Below are 21,043 nucleotides of genomic sequence, written 5' to 3'. Positions count from 1 at the left end.
CAACAGCACTGTTTTGCCTCAACGCTCAAGCAGATCTCGGGACGACACACAAGCCAACCATGTTCCCACGCTGTCGAGCTCATCCTCTAATTATGGCAGTCGCAGCCTGCAATCTACGTTGTTCGAACCATCCATATCTAGCTACGACATCACGTCGCTACGAGCCGTGACTGCGGAAAAGCTTGCCCGAATGGGTGTCAGACGCACGGAACGAGATGCACGAGGACGTAGCGCCAACCCTGAATAGACCCGCTGGCACGGTATATCCTCTTGCCGCCGCTCTCCCCCCGCCTCCCCGTAAAGTCGCCGTAGCTACTTAATATCCACTACCCCTTTCCTGAATCAGCCGGTCGCCACTGATGCGCCACAGTGCCAGCGGAACGCACTGGTCCGCACGGTCTACTGGTTGCCTACGACTCGCTTTACCGTCTGACGTCCAATCGAACGCCCGTTTTTGGCTTCAGCAAAAGAGTACCACGCCGCTACAGCTGCTTCACCTCAGCCTGAGAGCCTTAGATCCGGATCATGTCCTTACCACGTGTGCACTTGAAATTAGTGCCTGCAACAAGAAGACACGCAGGACACGCACCATAAACACAAACACTCGTAGGGCAGAAGCATGACGCCAGCACACCCCTGAGTTGAGATAGCCGGACTGTTTTACGCGAATACAACTGCGTGCAGTCAGGGAAATGCTTAGAAGGGGCACAACCGACGCAAACTGTGGAACACAAGTAGAGTACTGCGGTCCACGTAGAATCATGTTTGGGCAGTGTAGGACATGGGCGCGCTATATGAATCCACCTGAATATGCCCCATCACTGCGAAGCTTGGCCGATGTGAAGGAGGGAAAGGATCACGTGAGATTTTGCTCCTCGGAAATTACTCTGATGCTTACTACCTTCTCCTGTTGTTGGCCCGTTAGCGCTGTGCTTGCCAAATGACGCCCGCAACAGCTGCGCTGACCGATCGGATTTCCGTAAGGCAAGGAGCATCACACGGCAACACACGCAATCGCAAACTCTCTAACTCGATCTCCTTCCTGACATGAACAGCTACGACTTTCTTTCATTGTGATCACCTAACCCTAGCCTTTCGGCAATCCTTACCAATGCCCGCTGAGACAGAACAGGGAGATTGCCCGACCGACTGCCTCGCGTAGAGTGGAGTGGCCAGGTTGGAAATCTGTAGCCCCCTAGCCAGAGAGAGGACGGAGGGTGAAGTGAAACTCTTGGAAGTGCGCCACCTCCCTTGCCGGCCGCGCTTAAAGTTGCCCGTTGGCCGTCCGCCCACTCAGCTCTGTACTCCACGTAAGGTGCTGCCTCAGTCCAACACTTCTGCACCATTACTGCGGCATATGGGCGCATATCGCGCATACGGAGCTCATCACACGCAGTCGCGGGCGTGTGTGCCACACCGCCTTGTTGCTGTTGCAGCCCTGCATACCGTAGTCTGATAGACGGCAGCAACGACACAGGGTGAAGACCCTTGGTTAGCGACTCTCGAGAGCATGCAGCATACATCACAGGTGTGGTCATCTCAGTTTAGGGTCATCTCAGTCTGGCTCAATCCGTCTTGCAAGCGCGTCCTAAGGAGTCCCCCAAAACTCGTTTACGTATGCTACCTTCTGAAATAAATAGTCAAAAACAGTGGCAGGCACTTACCCATGTGAGTTCCCCCCTTGTCAAAGGCTCAAGCTGCACGTGGACAGCACTACGTTGCCGCGCGCCTGCGCAGCTGGGCAGACCTGCGGCGGCAGTACCATATGCTTCCCCAGTGCCCGTACAGCCCCGCCGTCGTTACAAGCGCTGCTTACCAACTGAAGAGCGGATACTTGCAAGAACGAAGCCGGGGACTGCACACCCTAACACGCAATTTCTTGTGTGGCTGTTGAAAACTGGAGTGGCCCCCGCTCAAATACTACTGGCGCTACGCTGAGCATATCACGCGCGAATCTACGTGCGGGGTAGGCAGCAGCTTACAGTGATAGCAACTGTGAACGCTACGAATGCGCTAAGGAACTTACGGGTCATGCACAGAAAAGGAAAAGCAGAGATGAATGAGACGGCAAGCCTCCCACGCTAGCTCAGCCCGCGTACGCAGAACAGGGACGCGTAGATACTTCAGTCTACGCGAGCGGGTAGTCTGTTCGCAGCGACAATATCCTGAGACCGTAGCTGTATATGAATGCTAAGTCCAGAGCATCTCTCCTGAGACAGTGCATAACATATGGATGCTCCTTCCACCATTCGTTGACTGTGTTTACCACGGGGAATTAGAACAGAATACCAAGACGGGTGACGATATGTAGGCCAAGCACAGACGAAAGCTCTGGAGATTCTCGATCTGAATGGCATCGTGGAACCAGCCATCTAGTGTAGTGTGAAGCACTTACAACCTGAGTAACGTTGAACAATCCATATATCGGCTCCAGATGCCAACCGTATATGTCTCCAGCCAATCTTAATTATAATACACTTAAACCCAAGGCTGCCTGGAGCAAGGCTCGAAAAGATCACTATACGCACCAGGGAAGTACTTCATCTCTTGCAACGTCTAATGCGAGCACAACTGTAAAACTGAGTAGACTACCGCTCTCAGTCTGGCGCCCGCCCGCACATACTCAAAGGCTGCCCTGAACCGTCGTCAAAAGGTCTAGCACTCTACGTACGCTGCTTTGCCATATCTGAAGAAGTAACATACACATGGAAGATTTCGCATGTCCACATTGTTGAAGGAAAACAATAGTCTTGGAAAACTCCTGCGCAGAATCATCTTCATTTGTCCAGCACCGATACAGCGGATACGGGGTCCCGTCACAACGCACGAATCCGAATCCTTGGAACCAAATGCCTGTCCTCTCACGATCTGCTGTCGAATAACACAACAGATTTCTCTCGTTGTGCTCACACAGTGCCACCCGGTTACGGTCGCGCGGAGTTCCAATCGCGGATTCCGCCATAGAACGTCTGCAGCGTGCGCACCTCCACGCGATGCTCCCCAACAGCATGCCGCCTACAACCCCGAGGCATACGCTTAGGTGTATGGAAGCGGAACATGATGCCCTTTCTCGTCCTTCCCCCCCCCCCCCCCCCCCCCCCCTTCCCAAGCCATACTGAGACTAAAGAGGTGCAGATACGCGCACTAATTCCAATGCGTTGGAAGGAATGTCATCGCGGCTCGTCAGACGCGACGCACACTTCTGGGAAGACGGAGCAGGTCACCAAGGCTCTGAGAGACGTTTAAAGGCCAGTTGTGGTATGCGAGTGCCTGATAGGAACACCCTATCGAGGCAAACGAGGTGTACGACTGCACATGCTTCATGCACATGCACAATGGCTGAGCAACTGAAATTACCTCAGGGCTGGCTGCGTTGGGAGCCTGTAGAGCCTGAAAACGTTGCACCCGCGCAAAAAAGCACACAGACAAAGGCCTGACCTCAAAATGCTACGGCAACTTGAACAGCACAACCGTGATACTTCACAACTTAGAGCCAAAGCTTCCAGTCTAACTCCAGGAGCTCTGCATACAACGTCCTGGAACAGGAAGTCTGCATGCCAGCCAAAGCACCATCATGCTCAAACAGGCTCCTCATCCCGCTGCTGACTGAACAGAAGAAGCCGAGGCATAACCACGTGGTTGCTCCTTTCTCGCAAATGTGAGCCGAGTGCGTGCACCAGGTGCGCAGGACAACGCGGTTGGCTGGCAGGCCCCCTAATCCGCCACCGTGTTCTAGTTAACGGCGGTGTTCTACCGGCGAGTTCTTGAAACCTTGCGTCACCCAGCTCCGCCCTCCCTCCGTGACTGCATGCGGTTGCCTCAATCCTGCACCTCGTTTTGGCCGGGACGTCCTCCCCGTCTGAATACTTCGATCGCCCCTCTGTTCTGTAGTCGGAGCTACAGAAGCCGCGAGATGCCGTTATCTGATGCGCGTTGGCAACCGGCACGAGTTCGACCTCCCCAACACTGCTTCCATACAGCCACATGGAAGACACGAAAAGGCGACGACATCAAGAGGCTTGGCTTTGCCTCGCTTTTGGCTGCACTGAATCTGCGGCGGCTACGAATGCAAAGACAGCACCAAGGCGAAGGAACCTTCTGGGACTTCTGGACAGGGACACGGGTCCGGCCATCTCTCCCGCGCTCGGCGTTCTGCGGATGAGTTACAAAGGAAAAGTCGAACGAGGACAGGCGTCACGACTGCGCCCCGAACTGCCGCCGTTCCTTCCCGCTCCATCTGCAGCCCCCCCGCTGTCCATGTTCAAAAGACACGTACTTGCGTCCTGAGGTGGGGGGGCCCACGCGCAGAATATTCTAGTGCGTCGTCTTCAGTGAGGCGTCTCCAGGTCAGAAGAAAAGAGCTTTTTGTGAATCGCGCCTCACAACCCCAGAGGTGCATGCACCCTTCGCGGTCCTGCTGGTGTGTGGCACCTCACGCCCGTAGACGCTGTACTTACGACAACTCTGTATGATTACACAAGCAAGAGAAAGACTTGAATTGCCGAAGCCGGGGACAAGGCGGCAGCACACGACAACGTCTCGGCGGGGATACCCGAGCTACCGAACTCTGCAAGGTTTGGTCCGCGGAGAAAAACTGACCTGAGGCAGCTGCGACCCGATCTTGCTCTTCGCCGTTGAAGGACTTGATTATGAGAAGCAAGGCTGCCATTACGAGCGAAGCGATGACGGCGGCTGTCAGTTTTCGCTGTCTGCAACGCAATGACAGCAGTGCACACCAGCAAGTCGGGGCTCTGAAGGGTGTATGCACGCTCCGCACCCGCAGGGCCACTTCTTTTCCCAGTGTACGTCGCGTGTAATACTGGCGTTGTGACTAGGTCCGGCTAGCCTTGAGCGAAGCTCGAGATGGAGCACGCGGGATGCCGGTTTGACTGCAAAGCAGCAAGAAATTCTACACGCAGATCTGGACGCGGCACAAGACCTTGGAACAGCAGAAGTTCGGATGACGGGGTGCCTTCGTGTGTATTCACTTGAGCGTTCTGTGTTCCGTCCTCGCGCCCTAGCCTATTTATGCGCTCACCCATGTGGAATAGTGGACGATGTTCAAAACAGTGTGCTCACGTCCCAGCCCGTTTGCTACGCAGCCATCTGGAAAGACTACCAGACGCACAGGTCTGAGGACATGGCACTTGCCTCTCTCGAACGGAGCCAGAATAGTCCCCTAGTGTTTGTTAGTAAAACGCCTCACGCAATATTCAGCCTCGCTGTGACCTTACAGTTGCCTCATTCGCCCATCTCGCCTGAACGTGCGACTGGTTTTGGGGTCGGCGTGCGACACGGAGGCTTCCCCTCGCGGGATGGTAGAGGACCACGTGGGTGTGCGCGGTCTCAATGTCACTGCTTTCCTCGTGGCTGAGTTGTGCAGGCTTTTCCGCTCCTCAGTACTTTCCTGAGGCGCATCACTCGCTGCAGCTTCAAGCGGATCCGCTTCCGCTGCTGGATCCGGTGCTGTCTCCGTCATCACAACGTCTGTTCCGCCGCTCTCGCCCTTCCTCAAGGGAATGGGGCGTGTCGCAGCGATCCGAGCAGCCAGAGGCTGCGCCGCGGGAGCTTCTATGCCACGAAGGCTCGCAGTCCTGACCACGCCCATTGCCGCACGACCGACGATCGTGTAGTAGTCGTCAAGAGTCTCCGACTCCGTGAAACCCGAGACCTGAAAAGGCGGCTCCTTCCGAATGCTCGCCGCTGGGGAACGCGTAGCCGAGCCGGCGCGCGGAAGGAGATCCGTGCTGCGAGGAGGTGCCACGCCCTCGGACCTGGACACGCCCCTGCTGGACCTTCCTGTCGGGCGCGAGGCCGCTGACGAGGCTTGCGCAGCTGGTGGGGCCGTCGATAGCGCTGCGGCACCCCCTGCGAGGCTCGATTTTCTAGAGGGCTCGAAGAGATCGCCAACCGCGGAAGGCGATATGTTAGTTTCGCTCAGGCCGCTAGCTGGCACGAGCTGAGGTTCCGACCCGCTAGATATGGCTGCCCGTTCGGACTGGGCGGGAGCCGCGGGACTTGGAAATGCCGGAAGCGTAGACTGCAGAGTGGTTGTTTGCTCAGGTTGCGCCGTGCCCATCCTATACTGCGTATCTCCATCAAGAAAACCGCTTCGTCTGCTGGAAATATTCTGGTCGTCGTCTTCAAACGAGGGTTGACCCGCCTCGCGCTTCGCAAACGCAAGGGAAAAAATTTCCTCCTCTCCATTGTAGGAAGACTGCAAAGACGCCTCGTCGTCGGAAGACGACATGAATGAGTCGTCCTCCACCAAGTTATTGCCATCAGGAGTCGATGGAGGAGTGTTGTGGCCGGAGGCGCAGGCTACGAAGAGAGAGAGGGAGGCAAAGACGCAGAACGCAACGGAGGGCGAGCCCAAGCGGCGAAGCGAGCATTCCTCTCCCCGGACAGGGGCTCGCGAGACTCGTGAGAGCACTGCGCAGCCCCCTCCATGTCGACTGTCCTTCCTCATGTTAAGCGTCACAACGATGAACTACGCGGGAACAAAAATACCTTCTCTGTAACCACTCCCTCTGCGGAATTCGCCGTGGAAGCCAGGGGAGGGCACGCGGTGCCTCGTGTGTGGTCGCAGACCGTATTCACGGGCGCAGAGGAATGAGGAGCCGTCTAGCTCCGTTCCACCCAACAAGGTCAACGCCAGAGGCACTAGGTACTACGGGAGAGGTAGAAAACAACAGACGCGGGTATGGCGACAGCAGTGGCCCGCCCCCGGAGCTCACACGCTACGACGTCACACAATTCTCATTCTGCATTTCGTTCGGTAACGCGTTGTTGTTGGACAACAGAATAGAGGTTTTTCTCAGGGCTTCATCCACCGAAAGCAAGGCGCCGAGTGGCGCGTTGGAAAAAACAGTGTTCTCTGTAATACAGGCGATCCGACCGTGGCATGCGCAGCAGGGGAAGCCGGCGACCCCCCTCTCCCCCCACGGGAAGCATTACGTGGCATAACCTTGCTGAAACTCACGACGAAAGCATCCACAGATGTGGACGAGACCAGGTACGCCGCATTTCACCGATAGAGAGACGCAAGAAGAAACTGGAAGAGAGAAAGATCGCGCTGCAATGCTACGAGCTCACACAGGTACTCGACAACCCGCTGAGAGCGCTCGTAAACGAAGGCACAGAACTCGCTTACGCGAAGAAAAATGCCCTACCTCTACGTACGAGAGCACCGGAGATGAGAGGCAGAAGGCCCTCCTTGTGGTGAAGGGGGTCCGTAAATCATTTTGGTACACGCAGGTGAAATCTCCTGATGCATCACCATCTGGGGTAGACAGTGGTACCCGTCAAGTGCCCTCCACTGCATGCGGTAGCGGTACGCGGTTGGTTGGATCCGTGTAGGTGATGCCTGCGCCGTGAGGATCCGATTGCGTAAGACCCCTTCAGCAGATGGAGAATCCCTCCATCGCACAGCGAACGCGTGGAACGAGTTTTAGTCAAAACCCCAACCAAAGAAGGAGGTCTGATCTCAATAGGGGAAAATTTCCACGCATCTGCGTCAGCAGAGGCACACAGCTGACCTCCGAGCGCCGAAGGTCAGCAGCGAGGCCGCGCCAGCCACCAGACGGCCGCACATGACCGGAATTGAAGCGGTGGGCAGGGGCACCATTGAGTCCTGTTTCGATGTCTTGCGTTTCTTACAGAGGTGTAGATAACGCGACAAAAGCTCATTTGCTGTCGAGTACACGCAGACGTGACTTGGAATTTTTAGGAGCCGCCGGAGACATGTAGAGCTGGGCGCTGCGTGTCAGCGCACACAGTGTCTCCGTGCAGGCAGGAGACAGGGCCACCCCACCTGGGGCTGCGGTCGATTCAGAATGCAATTGTTCGTCAAGACAGTCCCACCGCCTGAAATTCCGAATCTTGAAATCTGCGTCGTTCACTGCTTTCAACTCATTTCGACGGTGTTATGTTGGACGCGGGCACACACGGTTCTGTGTTCGTAACTGTGACTGATACAGTTGTCGACCGCTGAACTTCTTTTCCTGTGTCCATGCGTTGCGCCTATGATCCAGCCCCAAGCTATAGGTATAGAGTTGACAGCAGAACAGCCTGAGGCATGCATAAGCCCGTGACGGTACATCTCCGAACGCTGCGCTACATCATGGGTTTTCCTTGCTTTTAGAAAGTGGTCGGTTTTCCGTACGTGGCACAGATGCCTTGTCTCGTCGGTAGCTGATTGCAATCGGAAATTGTAATCTTTGTCTGTAGCTCCTGAACAGTTGTGTAATCAAGCATGTCAGTTCTTCGTAACGTGCTTCCTTGTACGCCGGTATTGTTCTCACCTCAACGGGGTGAAGCCATGCGCATGGCCTCCCTTCAGACATCGCGCGTGCAAACACAGTGGCATCCTTGGGGACGCCGGCCCGGCACGTTGTTCCATCGTCTCGGGTTTTCTTTCGGCGTGCCACCGCACTGAGCTATCATTCACTTTTCTAGCGTTTTGGCATCGCCATTTTCCGTGCCAGCTCCAGCCCGCACGTGGAGGGCGCTTGAAAAAAATTAGCCGATCATCTTGGTTGTCTTCACCAATTCGTCGCTACTAATATGCATTCGAACAAAGGTATCCATAGGAAAGCAGCATTGCAGGATCTTCTATCGGACCCCCCGAGAGCTGCACAGCCGTCCCTGGTGTCGGCGCCAAGCCCCGTCTCCGCGGCCTCTGCCCGGTGTCGTCGCAGCCTTTCCAGCTGCTGAGTTATTTCGCGATTCGGCCACTTATGATTCTGAACTGTCCGCGGTTCACTGCGGCTTGAGCAGCGTCTCGGCTCGCGGTTCACTTGCTTGATAGGACGAGCTTTAGAAAACTGAATCTCTTCGTCATTTGCGAGTGCAGCGAGGATGACAGACGCTCTCACGCCTCTGCGGTTCCTGATACCGTTCATTCTGCTCGCCACCCCGGCAGCCGTAGTAAAAGATGTCGTAGGCTTTCTCGTCGGAGACCTCCAGGCTGTCGGGCTTCAACAGCGAGGCTCGGCGTCATGGCAAGTGCCGGGGAGCGCAGCTTCCTTCGAGAGGGGCTCGGCTTCAAGGTGAGTCTCCTCAAGAGCGCCGGAAGATCTGCAGGGAGTCCGTCACTCTGTTTCTGTTGTGTATAACACGTCGAAACGGGTGGCACGCTGACAGCAACTCGTGTGCTCAGGTGCGTTCCCCACAGCCATCTTCTCGCCTCACTTAATGGCTGCAGGTGATGCAGAGAGAAGCAGCTAGGGTAGAGACTCTCGGCATGTGTGTCGTCTGTTCATCTGTCATCACGGACGCCACAAGGCGTGGTTGTTGAGCCGTAGTGGAATACGCAGACGATTCACAGATGATCCCACCGCCGTATGTCGTTGTTTCTGGTGTGCAGCCCGCGGGCCTGGGGCACCGCATATTCGACCGCCTGCGGACTGACTCGACGCCCCGTTGCGTTCTCGTCATGTCTGCCGTACTCTGTGATAGGACGACGTGATGATGCGGCATACAGCGTTGGCGCACAATCCGGATCTTTTCTACGCCAGCGCCGGTCGGGAAGCTGGCCGTGCGAACGCGCTTGTACCCGGGGTTCGTTGACCGCGAGCAAGCCGCTCAGAATGAAAACAAGGCCTCTGTCCGCACAAGCTGACGCCGCGCCAGAAGCTAAAGTCGACGTCGCGCGAGTTCCAATCAATACGTGAGATTCGATTCTGCGTTAGAGGAGGGCTTAGGCATAATTCCCTTTCCTTCGAGAAAGCCCGCTTTCTTCCGCTCCATCGCCGTAAGAGGACAGCGCCGGTGTGTCGAGGTGGGCCCCTGCCGACGCGGCAGCTTGGTGCGATGCTGCGCGAGGCAGCGCCAAGAAGAGGCATTGGATTTGCTGGTGAAACCTGCACGGCCGCGCGGTCTCAGAGCACGAAGCGATGCGGCCGCATCAAGAGGTGGAAACCTATATGAGTACCTTGCAAAGGGTTTTTCCGAGTGACCCTCTGACGATGTAACTGACCGTGACACGCGTTGAAAGAGGCAGGAGAGGAATGCGGACAAACTAGTTGGGTTCTTACTATGTTAGCATTGGCCTGCTACACCAGCTTTGCCCAGCTCTTCGTAGAAAGCACCAAATGCCAGTCGCGTCCAATACATGTACCTGGCGCGCAACTAACTCCGACGCGGCAGGTGCTACTTCTAGCGCAGCTGCAGGGCTCCTGGAAAAAGGGGTTGAAACCAGCAACAGCATGCTTCTGCATCATGCGGCTAACCTTGGACCCTGTGCTCACTATGTTCTCCCAGGTTCCGTCCATCGTCGCCCCTACTTTGCAAAGTCGTTTCTGTTAGCCAGGTGACTCACGACAGCTCAACTCTCGGTGTCTCGGACGCCCCGCATGTTTTCTCAGTTGTGCTGGACCATGGGCAGCAACTGCAGTTCGTGGAGGGGCAATCCATTGGCATCAAACCGCCAGCTCCGCCAGGCGCCCATGTATCGCAGAACGAAGGTAATACTACTACAGGATCAGAAGTGTCGGAGGGAGAGCACACACCGTCCGCGCAGTACAGCTCAGGATCGCCGGTTCCCGGCGCACCGAGCGTCGCCAAACGCTATGCACACCCGCGCATCTACAGCATCGCCTCGAGCCGGCACGGTGACGACGGGTTTGGTCGTACGCTAACCCTCGTAAGTCTTCCCAGAGGACAAAACAGTAGCAGGAGTATCTGCGTGTGGAAATCCGCCGGCGTGAATCACACTGTGGTGCCGACGGTTGTGAGAGTGCCATACTCCTCGATACTGGAGACAGCAACAGATCGCTGGGGGGATGAGGGTTTGTAGCTGTTTTACTAGCTTCGTTCAAAGTGCAGAGCTCGACCCGTGACGTCTGTGGTAGGTTGGTGCGCGAGCGTTTCGCTAATCTGGCAAACACGATCGTCGCACTCGTGTGCGTGTGTGTTCAGTGCGTCAAGAAACATGTTTACGCGGATCCGTCGACCGGCAGGAGGGATGCGCAGAAAGACGGCATCTGCTCCACGTTCCTTTGCAACGTCAAATGTGGAGACATGGTTGAAGTGACAGGTAGGTAACAGCACACCCAGTAGGGATGGATCCGCCACTGTGGTGTACCTGTCGACGGCGCGAACTGTCGTCTGTAGCGCGCAGCCAAAACTCAGTACAGCACGTAGCCTTGGAGCCTGTACCCATGAGGCACGTGTGAATTCCGGCTCACCAGTTTCCTGCTTCCCATGTTTCGGCAATTTTTTTCAGGCCCCATGGGAAAGGCCTTGCTGCTTCCCTCGCAAGCAGAAACCCCTCTTGTGATGCTGGCGACTGGCACAGGCGTTGCGCCATTTCGCGGTCACCTTCAGGCTTTAGGCAGAGGCCAAAGAAACCGCGATGCCCTCGGTGCGTTACTGTCGTGTAGTAAGAACATATTTGCCTCAGCTACTCGAGCATAGCCGCCATGCCACGCAGGGCAAGAGCTCACGAACGCGACTGATCCGCATAGACTGCTGTCTGCTATCCGCTCGGATATGCTTGCTTATGTTTGCGGTCTGTGTGGGCATTTCTTCCAAGGCGAGGGCTCTGAGGCAGCGTGCCCGAAGCACCCGAAAGTTCTTCTTTTCATCGGCGCCAGAACAGCCGAGACCGTGCCGTACCTGGAGGAATGGAAGGGTCTCGAGGCACAGAGAGGTGGAGACGTGGAAGTCCACTTTGCTCTCTCAAGGCAAATGCAGAATGCGCGCGGCGGCCGTCTGTACATACAAGTGAGTTCGCCGTTGCAGGATGTGTGATCTGCGTTCGCCTCTGAGCGATGCTTGGCAGATGCTGCTCGGCAGTGCGTTGTCTGCTTGCAGTTCAGCCCCCACATGCGCAAACCTATCAAAGTCGCTGGCTTGGTAGTGTTTTCTGATGTGTGCAGGACGTCGTATGGCAAGAACGTGAAAAAGTGTGGAAGGCACTGAAACTCGACGGCGGCCACTTTTACGCGTGTGGTTTGAAGGGCATGATGACAGGCATTCAAGAAGTTTTAGAAGAAATGGCAGAGGAGAAAGGGTTCTCCAGGGACCATCTAATTAAATTGCTCAAGCAGCAACGCCGATGGCACGTCGAGGTCTACTAAGGCGTGCGACCATCGCGTCGCCGATGAAGCCATCCATGTCTCTTGCCATCATGACAGGGTCACTCAAGGGCTCACAGAGAAGCCAATGATTGGCCTCATCGTATTTGTAGAGAATGAAGAAACTTATCTTTCTAGGACTGTCTAGCATTCGAAATGGCATCAGGTTCGTTTATTATTCGTTCACCCGTGTGCCGAGAACCGCAAGGAACAAACATGACAAAATAGCTTGCAGCGAAAAGAACCGTTTTTGTTGTGGGCCTTGCAGCGATGTTCGTACTACACGAGCAGCGATTCCAGGGGAGTGGAGCCCTGCATCAGCTTCCAAGAATTCAAATTTTCTCGACAGAAAGTATATGCATTGGAACTCAGTCCCTCACCTGGAAGCTCCCGCTTCCGAAGACTTGTTAAACTTCCGCAGGGCGCGCAAACAGCCGAAAAGGGAACGGAGCTCCTGCGGCGCCGCCGGATAAGTCCAAGTTGGCATGATGTCCGGGGGGCACGCAATAAGAAATCGGGTACTATGACACGGCGAGGCAACGGCGGCATCGGGGGTCGAAGCTTTTCCTGTCCTGTCGGACGGGCTCGCCCCCGCTAAACCTTTTGATTCAGTTCTGTGAACACACGTGGTGACTCCGGGGCTCTTTCGTCGCCCATGTGCGGCCTCTGCAGCAGCGGCTACCTCGGGAAACCCACAGTCGGAACGCAAACCTTTTGGAGTCTCGATTTTGCCATCACCTGCAGTCGGTTGTAGCCACTCCGATGCATCACATCCTCGTGGGGCGTCTGTCGCCGCGGCGCCCGATCCGTTGCTTGGTGTGTCGAAGAGATAGGCGAATGAAATCAGGTCAATCGCGCATGGCTCCTCAATCACGTATCGCGCTTCTGCCGTCTGGCCATCGGGCGATACAGCCACATCGGAAAGTCCAGCGATTTCCCGAAGCGCTCCCAGGAAGCGGCAGTCACCCACCTGAGAGGTGTCGAGTGCTGTAGAATTCGTATTTGTAAGCCTTCTGCACTGTGGGCAGATGCAGTCAATACTTCCACGATTCACTTCCCGTAGCTCGTCTAAGCTGAAGGAAACCGGTACGCCTGAAAGGAGAGGGTGAAACAACATAACAACAAAGGGCATGAGTGTAACCGCGAGTAGCGCAGGAGGGGTACAGTGTATAAAGACTCACTTTGCTACGTCTAGCCAGCATGCCCGCAAGCACTACACCTTATTTCCTCGGCCCTCTGAGGAGATTGCTGCGTAGATGAACGTGCCAGCGAAGTGTTGTCGGTGGGAAACAAGAGAAGGTGGGACGGGTGGCTCACTTCTCTCGCTGGACGCTCTCCGAGGAAGAGCACTGGCATCGCCGGGCGGCCGGTTCTTTGCAACGGTAGAGTCGGCAAGTGAGGTTACCGCAACTATGTCCTCTGGGGAAGACTCTAGCGGCGACTCCGGTATTCTTGAAGTCGAACTGGATGAATACAAGGCGTCTCCGATAATCGAGGCACCTAGGATATGCAAGTGCTTGCGGATCTGATGAGTCCGACCAGTGAGCGGAACGCAAGCCACAAGGGAAGTCCCGCTATTCTCTGAACGCCGCACAAACACAGAAGAAATGCAGATCCCTTCGGCAATTGCACATGTACGGCATGAGTAGCTGGTTCACATCAGCATGCATGCCGGCACCCTGGGCATGCAGGAAACGAACAAGCTACGGCCGTGTCAAAACGACCATATTCAGACGAGCCACAAACAGTCCAGCCCCATTCTACACGACATACAAAGTTTGCTTCAGTCTGGCGTTTCCCTGCAAGCATGGTGAAGATATCTAGTTGTGAAACCGCGTTTATGTGGTTGGAAATACTCTCAACAGTTAAGCACATATTAGCTTCAGAAGGAAAGTCCCAGAATCAAGGGGACAGCAGAAAAGCCTAGGCCATCTGAGCAGCCCCACTACGCCGTGGAAGAATAAGCATTTGGGGAGCTAGAAAAACCATTATCACACGGAAGAGCGCACGTGCCAGTCAGCCGACAACAAATATGATGCGTACGAGATGTCGCCGCATCGCCTCTTAGGCCCTGGAGCGCTAGTCAGATTATCTGAAGACCATGGTACGCCGGTGAGCGAACTGCACATTGTGCGTGCCAGTCATCCTCTTTCATTTGAAGCCTACCGTCATAGTGAAGCGTCTTGAAAACTGTCTCCGCTTCTTTGCCAAGCTCCTCATTCCAGCCCACCGCCAATTGCCGCCCTACGAGGCAGCTGGACACGACCAGACGAGCAGAGACTTTAAGCCACGTCTGCTCGTGCTGAACTTCAGGAGATGGATCCTGTGTCCTGGAACAACAGCCTCCAGGGCTGCCGCTCGCTCTGCCCTCGCATGCTCCTTCGGCGCACGCCGCGTCATTCGATGCCAGAACAGTAGAGTGATCTCCTGTGGCTGAGGTCGTCTGTTCAGCGCTTCGACAAGAGACGGGCGGTCGCTTGTGTGGCGCCGAAACCGTGATAACGGAGAAGATGCCTCTACGCGTAGCCTCCTGCAAAACAGAAAAGTACACGTTTGACCGCCATAAAGGAACAGAGACTTGCATGACCCTCTGCTACCATGCCAAGGGCTCCTCCCGCGGTCGGGCAAGCCCTCGTCACACACAGGCACGTAGCGATTGTGTCTCCAGCAGCAGCCAGTAAGACAGCGAGCGCTGCATTCAAGGCGACGTAAGCCACAAGCCGGTAGCAGGGCCCTTTCACAGCACACACCTCTATGGAGAAATCCTCGTCGGCTGCGTTCTGTCGCGACATCTTCAGTTCGTGCTCCCGTTGACGCTGCTCATATTGCTCTTCTCGCCGCAGCTTCTTTTCCGCCTTCTGGCGACGCTTTTCCTCTTTCCTCTTCCGCCTCTCTGTGACGGAGGGCGCGGACTCTGGGCTCTTCCTGTGTTCTGCGGTGCCCGAAATGTCTTTTTCCAACGACGGGGCGTCTGGAGAGGTGTCCGTCTCCCGCAAGAGTGTTGGCGCACTGCCAGTTGAGTTGCTGTCAGTTGTATTCTCATGCGTCAGTCCATTGACAAAATTATTCTTTGTGCCACGCCCATCCCGATGTTCGTCGGCGCGCGATAACTTGCGTTCGTCGAAGGTGTCTGCATCAGTGGAGCAAGCGGCCGCTGTCGCCGTGACTTCTAAAGACACGCCCCGCTCAGCAGATGGAGGGCATGCACGGGCGGCCGCCCTGACGCGTTCCACGATTTCGGCGAAGTTTCCTCGCACTCTCGCGACGTAAATCTTAATGGCAGAAGCGATGGCAGTAGTCAGAGTTCGTGCCTGCGTTGCTGCACGTAATCGAGGGAGGACAGCGACTCACACGTCACAGATGGCAGGTCTGTGCTTCAAAAGCAAAACCTGCTTCGCAGCTGCATTCTGTTCTCGGCTATGCCTGGTGAGCCTGCACCCCGTAAGAAGCCGGCTGTGGCCGGCTGTGTTCCAGAAATTCAGATGCAGCCCGTCGCAAAGAAAAATCCGCTTCAGCGTGTTGCCACTTCTCGCAGGCAAGTCGAATAATTCGTGTAGTCTGTAACCCCACTTGAAGGGGCCTTTCAGTCGCCACCGGCTGACGTGAGTACATTCGGAAACAGCTGTAAACAGGCGGCGTGTCGCTTACACGAACGAAAACGGAATGTGCCCTTCAGGCGCGGGCTACCGGAATGGAATCAATGGCGGCAATCTAGTGTCTTTCCTTGCTACCTACGGTTTTTTGCCAGAATAACAACTCCTGCCGTGACTCGGTCGAGACGGTTGATGGGATGCAAGTACGCTGAGGGCAACCCAGGAACAAAAGAGGCATACCCCCACATGAACGCGTGTGGGAACGATTCTTTCTATGCATGATGCTGCCAGCACCTCCGCACATGGCCACCCAACTGCGGCTGCAGTCGACTAAGGTGGTAAATAGGAATGCACACGATAGTTTTCGAGAGCAAACGTCCATCCCGAAGATGGATGTCTGCTTTCGTCGTCCCCCCCTCGACACTTTCCCGAGCAGTACACAGGAGCGAACACGTCTTCAGTCCCCTCCTGGGGCGCAGCCTCCAAAAACTGTCCCAATAACGTCTGTTCCCATGCGTCGCCCGCTGACTACATCACGAGCGCAAACTCACCGGACGCGTCCTGTCGCAAGTGAAACCTCTTCAGAATCCCAGTGAGGGAGGCCTGTGTGTACCGTCCCTGCGGGTGAACTCTGACCAAAACGTCAGCAAAGCTGGGAAACATTTTGTGAAGCCCGTCAATGCAGCATGAGGTGCCTTGCTGCGACTCGTTTCAAAACCATCGAAGCGCTTCATTCTTCGGCTTCGTGCGACCTATAGACCTGGCCATGTGTGACTCGGGGCGGCTGACTGTGGAGGGCAGATAACGAAGGGCGTCTGGTTTGAGTGTTGATGCCTGCGCGACTGACGGGGGCGTTGGGAACTTACGGTATGCCAGCCGGCTTGAAAACTGCGAGAAGCTCCTCATCCTCGTAAAGAATGCGTACGGGAGTTGCGGCCGGTATAGCGAACTACCAGACAAAAAAAGGAGACGGTATCGTTGGCAAAAGACGATTCCTGGCCGCAGCGGCCAGGAGAAGCATGCTCATGCTCCGTGTCGCCTCAGCCCGTCCAAATTTTAAGTCTAGGTGGTAGAACGTTTCTAGAAAGGAATCGAAGCGCAGAGTGGTTGACGCATTCTGAAAGCGCCTGGGAGTCCAGGACGATTGCCAAACTCCTGCTACCGGCACACTGCTGTCCTGAGTATACATGTGTACTCCTCTGGCCATTCGCGGAAGCCCTCCCTGAGCACTACCCTGGCAAGGCACCCTGTGTCAGCGCACCTCAATCTCAAGCGTCCTGTGCGTGAGGTGGTCGCCATTGCGGAGGACTGTGTCGCGTGTGCAAGCCCGCTGGTTCACCAGGATGAACTTCCCGCTGTCAATCGCATGCTGGTAGTAAGACGTCGGTCGCGAGCGGAACTCGCTGGTAACGACCTCAAAAATGCTGAACAGAACGAAGAAAGGAGAAATCGAGTCAAAGCCGGCAGTCGTGGAGCGTGGCGTCAAGAGCGTCTAGCGGACGAGACGACACAAAAGACGACGGCACTTCGCCTCCGGATTTCGTACCTCGCCGACCCCGCTGTCAGCACCCCTGTGTCACCGGCGCCGCAGCAGGGTGTTTCCCTGTTTCGAACGCCGGTGTTCCAGTCCGCGTGCAACGCTAGGCAGCCAGACGCGGGCATGAGACAAGAAGCACTGTACCGTGAAAGGTCGTGCCTGCTTACGATCTGTCTCTCCAGCGCATTTTCACATCGGTCTCGAAAGTATGCCAGTACGGGGGCACCACTTTGACCGCACGGTAAACAGGATCGGCGACAACCTTGAAGTCGTCAGGCACGGGAAAGCGAGGTGCAGAAGTAGTCACATCTCCGGCCTCGCCGCCAGAGAGGGGGTACGCGGGTGCATCGCCCGCCATGGCAGCGCTGAGGGCAGCAGCCCTGTTCGGGACTCTGCTCCGCGTTTCATTTTGCGCGTCCATTGCCACGATGGAACCTCGGCCAATCAGCAAAGAGCGCGAGAAACCCTTGAGAAATGGGCATCTTCACTCTCCACCGCCGGCGAGGGGCAGGGGGCGGGGGGAGGGGGGAGTTAGGAGGGTGGACGCAGGGTCACTTCAGTAGTGAGAGACTGGTGCGAGTTCACGATTACGATCCAGAGGCTGCGCTTCGATGCCGCAACACTCAGCGACCGGTGCCAACGCGCCGGCAGTGTGGCGCTAGGAGTAATAGGCCAGTAAAGAGCTCAGAGCGCCTGGAGGCGTCGCTCGACGCTCATCGGCGGCTGCCGCCCACAAAGTCCCCAGGAGCGAAAGCCGGGAGAGTGGAGCGACATCCAGTGCAAAGCGGCGGGGTGTGTCCCTGGCTGCCTGATTGGGGAGAAAAAAATCAGATCGCGTCAGCAGGTCTCGGAGAGGATACGAGGTGCACACGCTTCCAGAACTAGAAAATGTCTCACACGGCGACTGAAGTCGAGAAGGTCCCGGATTGCAAGGGATGTATCAGACTATCTTTCGGTAATTGTGGATGTTGTCTAGCTGGCGTGCTCAGCCACTCGTTCTGGCGGTCGCAACATAGGAGTGCTGCCTGCTCACCAGGAATTATCGGGATTGACTGACGCGTCTGCCTCGAAACCTTGACGCTCAGTTTTCCACGAGCTTCCTGTGGAATCACTGGCTTCCAAATGCGCTGGAGAAAAAGTCTGGAACCAGAACTCTTCAAACTCCGGGGGTGGCCCGTATATCGTATCTCGCGAAGTATGATGCATGCATGCATTGTCGACGCACAGGCAGTTCGTAGCGGAATAACCAGCGCATGCGAAAACGAATCACGGAAAGACAGTGCCAGCACCCTGGCCACGCGTTATTTTAGTTCTTGGGCGATTTAACATGTCTTTTTTCCAAGGAAAAAGACCACTAGGTTAGCCAGTCGTGTGTCGATCGGGGTGTATGGCAGATGCTGTTGTGGTCTAGCGTGATCCCCTGCAGAACCGCCTGACTGGTCGGTCGATACGGAGCTTTTTCGTCGTCGCCGAACGGTGCCCTACGTCGTTTCTGTGATCGATATCACGATCTATTGGACGCCTCCGAGCGCCCCGGTTTTGGTCTCTAGAGGTGACAGAGCGCTTGGTCATTCCTCGTCGGTTTCCCCAGAGCGGCTGAGTTCCGAAGAGCAGGAACAATCTGCTTCCTCCGTCGTCTTTCTGCGGCATTCCTCAGTCTGAACGACTCGACGACGCTTCGGGAAGGAAGATTGGGTGCGAAGTTACCCAGGGAGACAGCTACTTTTTTCATTTTTCGGCGGCGGCACACCGGTCACGGGATTGGGGCCCGTGCTTCCACCACTTGATTTGCTCTTCCGAACCTCCTGTCGCCATGGATTCCTCAACGCTCCTCCAGGGTACGGTTACAACATATGCGCCCCCCCCCCCCCCCTCCCTTCTTCGGGTTCAGCCACGTGCGTCGCTTTCGGTCTTGTTCGGTATTCTGATTGACGTGGAGGCACGTTTGTGTGTGCCCTCTTCACCTCTGCCTTTTGGGTGACGTGTGCGATGTGGCTGCCACTCTGCGATATGCCTTGACTAGGCATATCCCACCTAGATCTTCGGGAAAGACTGTACAGCAAACGGACTTCTTTCTCAAATATGATGACAGCCGCTCTCGCGTATCTTTCTGGCGCCTTTCTTCAGAGCCCCTGGACATTGTGCGAGTCAGCCTGGACGAACGCGTGACTGTCAAGTGCAGAGGAGACCGGGAACTTGTTGGCAAGCTGCACGTGAGTTTTCGAAAGTACAACTATATATAACGATTCTTGGAGCTCTCGCATACTAGGCAAAAGACAGCCAGTGTTGAGTGCTAGATAGCTATATTTCTCATCCCCTTGCAGGGGGTGCCAGTGAAGGCGCGACAAGAATTGGAAGGGTGGGAAGGAGCACTGAGGTTTCAGGCTGCGTGATGCACATAGTAGCTTTGAGCCCTCGGTTCAGCTAGGAGCCGTAGGCGTATCAACAGGCACACAGAAAGAGGTGCCGGCAGTGGGGGCACGAAAGTGAAATAGACGTGCATAACTAGCTAAACCGCACACGCCTGACCTCTCCGATGTGCCCAGTGCGCCACCCAGATCCGGAATGTATGCTCGTTAACGATTGGGTGTACCTACCTACATTGCTCTTTTCGTGCGGAGAGTGTACATCGCCATGCAGAGGGCTGAGCCCGAACCACAACTGTGCTGCTCAGAGACGGATGTGCTGTGCTTGTCTTCATCGGGATGAACGTTCCCTCTCATTCGCCTCCTCCGCGATGCAGGACTCGTCCAATACCGCGTGACGCGGCGCAATTTTTCTGCGTTCGTTTCTGTACAGGCGTACGACATGCATTTAAACATGGTGCTGGGCGACGTCGAGGAAGTCGCGACCACCGTAGCGGTGGACACGATCACAGGTGACGAGCAAACAAAGGTAAGTTTTCTGTGTCTTTGCCGTATTCCCTTCCGTGCCTTTCCTGAGAGTGGAGGAGGGTGCACTCTATCGCTGCAGTACAAGTCGGGTTCTGCAAATTTTTGTTCACTCATGGCATCACAGTCGACTTTCCGGTGAGTAGCGTACGCGTTAAATTACTCCGTGATGTCCTTGGTTTCGAACTGCCAACCTCTGCGCGTGTGCACCTGGCAGTTTCTGCCGTGTCAGGGTCAGTTCGTTCGGACGAAGTGCGTTCTGTGTGCGTGGAAAGAGCCGAGTGTGATACGGCTGGGTCAGCCTGAGCCTCGGCGGCCGCAGAACGATGTGGTGAACATAAGGACCTCGTAGAAAGCTGGAATTTGGCCGGGAACAAATCTCCTGTAGGGGGGGGGGCGCGAAGGGTTATCATACTGAATTATGTGGAGCGATGTACACGGTCGCGAAGACCGCTTGCGCCCTCGCATCGCTCCTACTTGATTGGCACGTGTGTTTTCTCACATTTTAGAGGACCACCAGGCGACTTCCACTTATTTTTCTTCGCGGCGACGCGATCATCCTTGTGGCGCCGGTGAACTCGAGCAACCAGTGAGTGCGACCATTCAACCACGGGTGCGCTCCTCTCTCCAGAACTTCCTCTTTTTTCACTGTTCCGCTCCACGAATGATTCTAGAATTCCGGCGAATATTGGCAAGCGGACTGCATCACTGGCAACGCCGCACGAAGCCTCTTCAGCCTCTCACATCATTCTTCATGAGGACAGCGCAGAACTGAGGAAGGACTGCATTATCGAATTGTTGCGGCGTCGGACCTTCGAACTCGTTCCAGTTATATATACAACTCCGGCCACATGGGGACCTCGGCTATCGTGGTTTTACGGCAGTGACTCACTGTCTTCACGGTGGGAGATCTTCGAGTGTATTTACCCCTTTCAGCTGGCC

General features: G+C 55.7%; 4 protein-coding genes across 4 annotated transcripts; 2 read left to right on the top strand and 2 right to left on the bottom strand.

The window, feature by feature from the left end:
* Window positions 1-3,358: 3,358 nt before the first annotated feature.
* On the bottom strand, window positions 3,359-6,469 carry BESB_011710 (uncharacterized protein; the record flags this gene model as incomplete). Its single annotated transcript, XM_029359901.1, has 3 exons — window positions 3,359-3,390; window positions 4,600-4,709; window positions 5,235-6,469. 3 exons carry the CDS (start codon window positions 6,467-6,469, stop codon window positions 3,359-3,361), a joined length of 1,377 nt encoding a protein of 458 aa, XP_029216568.1.
* A 2,390-nt stretch (window positions 6,470-8,859) lies between these two features.
* BESB_011700 (ferredoxin NADP+ oxidoreductase FNR) lies at window positions 8,860-12,083 on the top strand (the record flags this gene model as incomplete). The annotated part of the gene is made up of 6 exons (XM_029359900.1): window positions 8,860-9,050; window positions 10,264-10,645; window positions 10,921-11,038; window positions 11,228-11,365; window positions 11,537-11,727; window positions 11,883-12,083. The coding sequence occupies 6 exons, from the start codon at window positions 8,860-8,862 to the stop codon at window positions 12,081-12,083; spliced, it is 1,221 nt and encodes a 406-aa protein (XP_029216567.1).
* Window positions 12,084-12,456: 373 nt separating this feature from the next.
* Window positions 12,457-17,631, bottom strand: BESB_011690 (RNA pseudouridine synthase superfamily protein; the record flags this gene model as incomplete). The annotated part of the gene is made up of 9 exons (XM_029359899.1): window positions 12,457-13,172; window positions 13,398-13,661; window positions 14,247-14,610; window positions 14,831-15,399; window positions 15,816-15,881; window positions 16,225-16,304; window positions 16,540-16,622; window positions 16,935-17,097; window positions 17,378-17,631. 9 exons carry the CDS (start codon window positions 17,629-17,631, stop codon window positions 12,457-12,459), a joined length of 2,559 nt encoding a protein of 852 aa, XP_029216566.1.
* A 1,392-nt stretch (window positions 17,632-19,023) lies between these two features.
* Window positions 19,024-20,694, top strand: BESB_011680 (the record flags this gene model as incomplete). Its single annotated transcript, XM_029359898.1, has 4 exons — window positions 19,024-19,048; window positions 19,338-19,423; window positions 20,010-20,105; window positions 20,611-20,694. 4 exons carry the CDS (start codon window positions 19,024-19,026, stop codon window positions 20,692-20,694), a joined length of 291 nt encoding a protein of 96 aa, XP_029216565.1.
* Between the last annotated feature and the right edge of the window lie 349 nt (window positions 20,695-21,043).

The sequence above is a fragment of the Besnoitia besnoiti genome, chromosome IX (assembly GCF_002563875.1).
Source record: "Besnoitia besnoiti strain Bb-Ger1 chromosome IX, whole genome shotgun sequence".
NCBI classification, from domain to species: domain Eukaryota; phylum Apicomplexa; class Conoidasida; order Eucoccidiorida; family Sarcocystidae; genus Besnoitia; species Besnoitia besnoiti.
This window is presented reverse-complemented; position numbering and strand designations above follow the sequence as displayed.